We start from the raw sequence: 9,932 nt of genomic DNA, 5'->3' as shown, positions 1-9,932 counted from the left end.
ATCAATGATATCTGTCAGCACAATTAACATTTGGCAATTGTAACTGCATGGTAGTATGTTGGATCATATTTGCATTGGTTGTCGCAATCTCATATTAATTGTTTGGTTTGTTTGGTGTTTAATGCAACCGCCCTCGATGTTCTTTATTATTACCCTAACCAAATTCCAATATTAAATGAAAGGGCAAATTATATTGAGATTTTATTAAATCATTACAAGATTTACAATCATAATAAACTACGAAAATATATACAAAAGGTGCTAACATCAAAGGCTTTTGATCTATTTTTTGATCAATTTACAAAGGTATGAAATAATGTTTGTCTATTTTTATTATAGGGATACGTTTGTACACCGATGGCAGATGGTTATAAGATTGTTATTATGTGGTCAAACTACAGAACCTAATTCAATGTACACTTGCCAGAAATTTCCTTCCTAAGCCGCTAGATATAAATATAGATCGACTTAGAACCGCCGTTGACTCGTCCTAAGCAAAGATTATAGATTCAGGAAGATAAGAAATTAGCTACTGAGGAAATCGAACCATTTACCGGGTTAGTTTAATACTCGAACCAAACGCGTTTACGACAAGTATTGACATAGCATTAAAATGCAAATAAAAAGAAATTAAGTGCACGAAATAAATTTCCATAAAGAGGAATATGTATTTTTTTTTTTTTTTGCCTAAAATTTAACATTGTTTCATTAAGCAAATTAAATTTTTCATTTAAAAAATAAAAACGAAATACAACTAAAAAACTACAAACATGTATTGAACTAACATGATAATGCAACATTTGGTATGACGCAAGCCAATTTCCTATCTTCCTCAAGTTTATTATCTTTGGTCCTATGTGCTTAATACAATAAAAAAGCTCGCTTGTCGTAAAAAGTATTTGTGTTTGTTGGTGTATGAAGCCTGCAATTTTTATGGAAACTTTTATAATATTATTTTTTTACTAAGTCGATACGATACTTACCTTAAGGTGGGTATTAACCCTCTAATGTCCCAATTTTTTGCCAGTTGATTACATATTCAATTTTAACGACACAAACGCAAGAAAACTAAACTAGAAAAAAATATACGGTAAAATTCAGTATATGCTGCAAAGCTTCTTGAACAGTTTTAACTAAGTTTTCTTTTTTATTTTACCCATTTTTGTTGTCTTAAGGTGTGTTTTATTAAAAGCGTCCTGATTTAACGAAGCCCGCCTAAAGGCGGGATAGGGCATTAGAGGGTTAAGTTCGAGTTTAGCTGCTAAAATCGTAATTTTTTCACGATTACTTTTCTTTAATAATCCATTTATGGAATACAAACTTTGTGAAAATTTGCTTTGGGCTATTCCCCATCAAGTTATAATGCAATCTGAAACAAATATGTATAATTGTATGCCTTTTTTACTGATTTAGTTTTCACTTTAGTGAAAAAATGATGATTTTAACGGCTAAACTCGAACTTAATACCCACCAAATTCTAGTCTACATTTGTTAATGCGAAAAATTGTATTCAATTTATTGCGGATTATTAATAAGTAAATTTATTGGTTAGCTCAACAACATAAAACTAAATTGATCGGCATTGGTTTTTGTAACCAATTGAATAGTTATGGGAATTCCTATTTGATTTTGTAAACTTTTTTACAGTTGTATTGCATATATAATGGGAGAGACAATTAAAACATTGTTCTTGTAACAAAAAAATAGGTTACTGTTATTACCTCATTATTGTAATGATCGAATTGCAACCAACCATTTCTCTGGGTGTATATATAGAAATAGCCACGACTACCCAGCCGTAATATTAAAGAAATCAATAAAATTCATTGCCCAGTCCAATTGCCCATTGCGAATTGTTTTTCGCTAGACCATTAAATACAAATTTATAATAGTAGATACACACATTGGTGGTTTAATTTCGATTTGAACACAGTCGCTTCCAAAGACAATCGTTAACTGTTATGGAGAAATGTACCAACATTTTTTGAAAGTATTTTGCCATCATTGTAGTTAGAGCCATTTTGATATTTAGTTAAACGCACGGTTTTTAATAAATTTCTCTAAAAGCAGAATAAAATTATAACTTTTTTGGCAAATTTTATTAAAACTTGAAGGGAAATGATGTCAAGTGAACAGGAAAAGCTTATTTTCTTTAAAATTAACTATCAAACAAAAGTAACCGTGGAAAGATACAGTTTTATCGCGATAATACCAGCCTAAAGTTGGTAAGTTCGCGTTATTTTCGATTTTAGCGGCTAAAAACATGGTTATTACGCTTGAAATCGTTTACATTTAAAATTAGAAATCAAATATAAAATAGCTCAAATATAACAGGTTGGCTGATAAGTCCCCGGTCTAACAAAGAAAAACACATTTTTTTGTCAAAATTCGTTTTTATTATTTAACATAGTTCCCTTCAAGAGCGATATAACGATTATAACGACCTTCCAATTTTTTGATACCATTTTGGTAGTACCACTTCGGTTTTGCCTCAAAATAGGCCTCAGTTTCGGCGATCACCTCTTCATTGCAGCCAAATTTTTTCCCTGCGAGCATCCTTTTGAGGCCTGAGAACAAGAAAAAGTCGCTTGGGGCCAGATCCGGAGAATACGGTGGGTTGAGAAGCAATTCGAAGCCCAATTCATGAATTTTTGCCATCGTTCTCAATGACTTGTGGCTCGGCGCATTGTCTTGGTGGAACAACACTTTTTTCTTCTTCATATGGGGCCGTTTTGCAGCGATTTCGACCTTCAAACGCTCCAATAACGCCATATAATAGTCACTGTTGATGGTTTTTCTCTACTCAAGATAATCGATAAAAATTATTCCATGCGCATCCCAAAAAACAGAGGCCATTACTTTGCCAGCGGACTTTTGAGTCTTTCCACGCTTCGGAGACGGTCACCGGTCGCTGTCCACTCAGCCGACTGTCGATTGGACTCAGGAGTGTAGTGATGGAGCCATGGAGTCACATATCGACGGAAAAACTCGGGTGTATTACGAGTTAACAGCTGCAAACACCGCTCAGAATTATCAACACGTTGTGGTTTTTGGTCAAATGTGAGCTTGCGCGGCACCCATTTTGCACAGAGCTTCCGCCTATCCAAATATTGATGAATGATATGACTAACACGCTCCTTTTATATCTTTAAGGCGTCTGCTATCTCGATCAACTTCATTTTACGGTCATTCAAAATCATTTTGTGGATTTTTTTGATGTTTTCGTCGGTAACCACCTCTTTCGGGCGTCCACCGTCCTCCGTGCTCATTTCACCACGCTTGAATTTTGCATTCCAATCCCTGGGGCAGAGTCCGGAAACTCATTATCAAGCCAAGTTTTTGCTTCCACCGTATTTTTTCCCTTCAGAAAACAGTATTTAATCAAAACACGAATCCTTTTTTCCATTTTTTTCACATAACAAATGTGCTTCACAAAAGACGCTCTATCTCACAAAATAATTGACTTACAGACGACAAATTTTGACACGAATCATTTGAAGGTTGGTACTATATAAAAATAATGTGCATTTTATACTAGCGACGCCATATATGTGTCATACCGGGGACTTATCAGCCAACCTGTTATAATTTCGAGGATTAAAAATTGTTAACATAAAAATATATATTATTTAAAATATTAAATTTTTAGTTGCAAATAATTGAACTTATTGGTTAATAACCTGCGTTAGTAGGCATTTGAGAGTAGTAATCAATTCCTAAATTTTTATATTTATATATCAAATTGTTTTTGTAACGTAGTCTACACATATTCGTAAGATATATACTTAGTATTAAGGTGTAATTATATGTCAAGTTTTTGCTGTCCTTGATTGTAGTCCTAATTATTTTTATAATTTTTTTTAAGTAAATTTAATGTAATTCTTTATTTTGAGTATCCCTGTAACCGTATATGGCCATTTCGGCTTGGTTGTAAAATGAGTTAAATAAATAGATAAAAAAAAATAAAATAAATAAAATCGAATAGTCATTTTGGCAAATATTTGTCCAAACATACATCAAGGATAAAAGCAAAAACTTGCACATCAGCATCATTAGAAAAACGAAAATATCTGTTGTGGATTTTAAGTGATCTGTTGAATTTGGTTTTTTTTTTAAGAAATTGAGAATTAATAAATGTACGGATCTAAGAGCAATATATTTTATGAAATCTTATATTTATGCATTTCAAAGGCCCTTATTGGGTACGCTTAATTGTTCTAAATCAGACGCATAGTAAATATACTCAAACCACACATAAATTTAGTAACATGCATTGGTACAAATTCTTAATAATGGCGGTGATTTCCCGATGAGATTTCGATATCGTATATGACTGTATTCGACGTGATGGGAGTTCCGTCAAATTCTAATATTGTAAATGTTAAGGTAGGAATTAAATTGCGAAAGCCTAACAGCCAATTTCTCATATCCGAACCGAATGCTTTCGTTCGACTAGTATGTCCAAAACGGTCCTTGGCGTTTTAGTCAAAAACAATAGAGATAAGAAGATGGGAAATTGGTCTACGTCACACCAACTGTTGCATTGACGGTGCAAGTTCCATACATGTTTGTAATTTTTTATGTTTTTTTTTTTTTTTAAATGAAGAACTTAATTTTCTCAATGAAACAATGTTAAATTTTAGGCAACAACAAAAAAATTAAATTTCCCCATTTATGGAAATTTATTTCCTGCACTTAATTTCTTTTTATTTGCATTTTAATGCTATGTCAATATTTGTCGTATACGCGTTTGGTTCGATAAACGAAAAGTATAGACCTAGCGCCGTATATGGTTTGATGTTCTCAGCAAACAATCTCCCATCTTCTTCTCCATTGTCTTTGGTTTCAGTGCAACGTATTATTATTAAAAGTTAACAATTAAGACACCATAGTACTCAACATAGGCGATATTAAATAAAGCAGACGTTAAAATTCGATTTGCGTTCCAACGCTTACATATAAATAAATTTTATTTGCGACGACTCATTCATTCTAGATCGTATTGTGTTATGTTTACAATTTTCAAAGTCTATCCTCAGAAACGTTTATAAATATTGGTAATAAACGAAAAGTTTACAAAACTTGTTTCACATAACAAATGTGCTTCACAAAAGACGCTCTATCTCACAAAATAATTGACTTACAGACGACAAATTTTGACACGAATCATTTGAAGGTTGGTACTATATAAAAATAATATGCATTTTATACTAGCGACGCCATCTATGTGTCATACCGGGGACTTATCAGCCAACCTGTTATAATTTCGAGGATTAAAAATTGTTAACATAAAAATATATATTATTTAAAATATTAAATTTTTAGTTGCAAATAATTGAACTTATTGGTTAATAACCTGCGTTAGTAGGCATTTGAGAGTAGTAATCAATTCCTAAATTTTTATATTTATATATCAAATTGTTTTTGTAACGTAGTCTACACATATTAGTAAGATATATACTTAGTATTAAGGTGTAATTATATGTCAAGTTTTTGCTGTCCTTGATTGTAGTCCTAATTATTTTTATAATTTTTTTTAAGTAAATTTAATGTAATTCTTTATTTTGAGTATCCCTGTAACCGTATATGGCCATTTCGGCTTGGTTGTAAAATGAGTTAAATAAATAGATAAAAAAAATAAAATAAATAAAATCGAATAGTCATTTTGGCAAATATTTGTCCAAACATACATCAAGGATAAAAGCAAAAACTTGCACATCAGCATCATTAGAAAAACGAAAATATCTGTTGTGGATTTTAAGTGATCTGTTGAATTTGGTTTTTTTTTAAGAAATTGAGAATTAATAAATGTACGGATCTAAGAGCAATATATTTTATGAAATCTTATATTTATGCATTTCAAAGGCCCTTATTGGGTACGCTTAATTGTTCTAAATCAGACGCATAGTAAATATACTCAAACCACACATAAATTTAGTAACATGCATTGGTACAAATTCTTAATAATGGCGGTGATTTCCCGATGAGATTTCGATATCGTATATGACTGTATTCGACGTGATGGGAGTTCCGTCAAATTCTAATATTGTAAATGTTAAGGTAGGAATTAAATTGCGAAAGCCTAACAGCCAATTTCTCATATCCGAACCGAATGCTTTCGTTCGACTAGTATGTCCAAAACGGTCCTTGGCGTTTTAGTCAAAAACAATAGAGATAAGAAGATGGGAAATTGGCCTACGTCACACCAACTGTTGCATTGACGGTGCAAGTTCCATACATGTTTGTAATTTTTTTGTTTTTTTTTTTTTTTAAATGAAGAACTTAATTTTCTCAATGAAACAATGTTAAATTTTAGGCAACAACAAAAAAATTAAATTTCCCCATTTATGGAAATTTATTTCCTGCACTTAATTTCTTTTTATTTGCATTTTAATGCTATGTCAATATTTGTCGTATACGCGTTTGGTTCGATAAACGAAAAGTATAGACCTAGCGCCGTATATGGTTTGATGTTCTCAGCAAACAATCTCCCATCTTCTTCTCCATTGTCTTTGGTTTCAGTGCAACGTATTATTATTAAAAGTTAACAATTAAGACACCATAGTACTCAACATAGGCGATATTAAATAAAGCAGACGTTAAAATTCGATTTGCGTTCCAACGCTTACATATAAATAAATTTTATTTGCGACGACTCATTCATTCTAGGTCGTATTGTGTTATGTTTACAATTTTCAAAGTCTATCCTCAGAAACGTTTATAAATATTGGTAATAAACGAAAAGTTTACAAAACTTGTTTTTATAAAAGTGTATATAAAAAAATGACAAAAACTAAATTACAGTAATTTTGGGGTCCTCTGTGGCTCTGAGTTTGTGTGTATGCTTATGTTATTTGATAACATTCTAACTTAAATTCACGTTAAGTAAGTCCAATAAAGACTTTCGCGCTTATGCTTTATGGGGTTCATTCATCAGCATCTGCGAATCGATCTTCTTCATCCAATGATAAATTGTTCATATTTGCTCTGGCTGAATTTACATCACCACTACCATTTAAGCTATGTATGTATTCATCGGCATCATCGAAATTGACATTTTCATCGTCTTCCATTAGGTCGCTATCCTCGGATATACTATCTTCCGAATCTGGATGCAATGCTTGACATTCAGTCATGGCCTTCAATATTAATACATGCGTATGAATTATTAATAGGTAATGGAATGAATATAATTTTGCTTTTACCTGATACATTGTATCCACCACATTTGGATCGTCTGGTAGAAGCCAACATTCGGTTATTTGATCCTCTTCGGCATCTTGAAAAATCTCTTCATCCGAATCACTGTTATCCTCTTCGTTAGTTCCAGATGAATGGCCATTACCATTGCCGGCATTTTGACCATCGCTGCCCGGCCATTTGAATTGGCGATCTATAACTAAATATATAGCTTTTGTTGGAGCATTTGTAATTCCATGTACACTAATACGTTTCCAAAATATTGATAGGCCTTCGAGTTCATTATTAGGGGGTTTCCACATAAGAGAACTAAATGGAGTAATATTTACTATAAGAATTTCCATGTATTCTATTTACCGTACCTTTGGCTTATGTAGACATTCCCCTTTCCCACTGGCTGTTGGTCAATTTTTAATTGGACATTTTCAGTTGTAAATACTAGTCCTTCGTTTGGAGGTGAAACTTGACCAATTATTACCATTGTTGTCTAGCCCCACAGTCGTATATATCATATATTCAATTCACGTGCATTTGCAAACAAACAAAACAGCATATACGATATGCATGGGTACCGGTTACCCGCGTTCCCATGTATTTCAATCGTTACTCGTGATGCTCAGTATTGGGGGTAGGAAATACTTTAGTATTGGGTGTAAACTGAACACAAAAAAAATATTTTTAGTCTTTAAAGGTGGGTATTAAGTTCGAGTTTAGCCGCTAAAATCGCAAAAGTGAAAACTAAATCAGTAAGAACAAGTAAGGAAAGTCTAAAGTCGGGCGGTGCCGACTATATTATACCCTGCACCACTTTGTAGATCTAAATTTTCGATACCATATCACATCCGTCAAATGTGTTAAATGTATGTATTTGGGTTTGTCCCAAATCCATACATTTAAATATCACTCGATTTGGACAGAATTTGATAGACTTTTACAAAATCTATAGACTCAAAATTTAAGTCGGCTAATGCACTAGGGTGGAACACAATGTTAGTAAAAAAATATGGGAAACAATTAAATCTGCAGCAATTTTAAGGAAACTTCGCAAAAGTTTATTTATGATTTATCGCTCGATATATATGTATTAGAAGTTTAGGAAAATTAGAGTCATTTTTACAACTTTTCGACTAAGCAGTGGCGATTTAATAAATAAGTTATACTACTTTCGCACTAAACACGAAATCTCGCTATTTAGAACCAAAATCTCTTTACAAATCTCAAGTGTTCGGACTGGCAAAACGACGAGATTTCGTAGATTTGAGTATATAACAACTGTTTGTAAATATATCAATACAAACACAAACCCGTATGTGTACACGCACACACTCATTCATCTACAAGGAAAATTGCGGCAGGGTTGCAAAAAGCGCATTTTTAGTACTAAAACCACAGTTGTACAAGGCAGTAAAGGGGATTTTGAAAGAGATTTTGTTGAAATCCTCTACGAGCCAGCTGATATTTGCCTATTACAAATCTATTTAGATCTAGGAGGATTTCGGCCAAAATCCTCGTTTACGAGGATTTCGCGTCTAGTGCGAACGTAGTATTAGTGGCAATGTTTGTAACACCCAGAAGGAGACGAGATAGACACATGGTGTCTTTGGCAATAATGCTCAGGGTGGGTCCCTGAGTCGATATAACCATGTCCGTCTTTCCGTCCGTCTGTCTGTGAACACATTTTTGTGATCAAAGTCTAGGTCGCAATTTAAGTCCAATCGCCTTCAAATTTGGCACATGTTCCTAATTTGGGTCAGAATATAACCCTATTGATTTTGGAAGAAATCGTTTCAGATTTAGATATAGCTCCCATATATATATTTCGCCCGATATGGACTTATATGGCCCCAGAAGCCAGAGTTTTACCCTAATTTGCTTAAAATTTTGCACAAGAAGAACAATTAGTACTATAGTCAAGTGTGCCAAATTTTATTGAAATCGGTTCAGATTTAGATATAGCTCCCATATATATCTTTCGCCCGATATGGACTAACCTTTGCCTTTAGCCGCTAAAATCGCCATTTTTTCACGATTACTTTTCTGTAATAATCTATTTTAAGGAATGTTAACTTTGTGAAAATTTGCTTAGGGCTATTCCCCATCAAGCTATAATGAAATCTGAAACAAAAACGTATAATTTTATGCCTCTTTTTACTGATTTAGTTTTCACTTTAGTGAAAAAATTACGTTTTTAGCGGCTAAAGGTGAGTACTATGTTCGAGTTTTTCACCAAAACACTAAATTAAAAGTGCAAAAATATATATGAAGACGATAACATTTTTATCAAGTCTCTTCAAATTATGGATGGAAAAGATATAACGTATTTATTGCGAACCATTTAATATTTCAAAATTAATTGATTAAAAAAAGTAACCGTGAAAATTAGCTGGTTTTCAACTTGAAAACTGAACATAGTACTCAGCTTAAACTCGAACTTAATACCCACCTTTAAGCCTAGTACTAAGATCACGTTTTCGCACGAAAAACTGTTATACTCCATATAAAAACGTTAGTGCGGAATAAATGCGAAATCTTTGTTTTGAGCATTTTCCAACAAATATTTAAACAACCCTGGATTTATCGCACGAAAAAATAGGCAGGCATATTATTTCGCATAAATAACTAACATCCCTTGGGTCTGAGACCCTAGTTACGGAGATAGAAGAAGATATTCGATTTTCGCAGAAACGAACTTAGTACTAAGCATTATGCGCTTTACAGACTATCAGTTATTC

At 32.9% G+C, this 9,932-nt stretch overlaps 1 protein-coding gene across 1 annotated transcript; it reads right to left on the bottom strand.

Annotated features, from left to right (window-relative positions):
• Positions 1-6,605: 6,605 nt before the first annotated feature.
• On the bottom strand, positions 6,606-7,763 carry icln (chloride nucleotide-sensitive channel icln). Its single transcript, XM_075306109.1, has 3 exons — positions 7,563-7,763; positions 7,206-7,509; positions 6,606-7,139 (listed from the first exon to the last, which is right to left on the bottom strand). Exons 1-3 carry the CDS (start codon positions 7,679-7,681, stop codon positions 6,927-6,929), a joined length of 636 nt encoding a protein of 211 aa, XP_075162224.1. The 5' UTR covers positions 7,682-7,763; the 3' UTR covers positions 6,606-6,926.
• Between the last annotated feature and the right edge of the window lie 2,169 nt (positions 7,764-9,932).

The sequence above is a fragment of the Haematobia irritans genome, chromosome 4 (genome assembly GCF_050003625.1).
Source record: "Haematobia irritans isolate KBUSLIRL chromosome 4, ASM5000362v1, whole genome shotgun sequence".
In the NCBI taxonomy this organism is placed as follows: Eukaryota; Metazoa; Arthropoda; class Insecta; order Diptera; family Muscidae; genus Haematobia; species Haematobia irritans.
This window is presented reverse-complemented; position numbering and strand designations above follow the sequence as displayed.

Coding starts and splice junctions, on each gene's coding strand:
- icln (XM_075306109.1), bottom strand. CDS start 7,681: ATGGTAATAATTGGTCAAGTTTCACCTCCAAACGAAGGACTAGTATTT. Junction 7,510..7,562: donor AATGTCTACATAAGCCAAAG/GTACGGTAAATA, acceptor TACTCCATTTAG/TTCTCTTATGTGGAAACCCC. Junction 7,140..7,205: donor TGGTGGATACAATGTATCAG/GTAAAAGCAAAA, acceptor TTAATATTGAAG/GCCATGACTGAATGTCAAGC.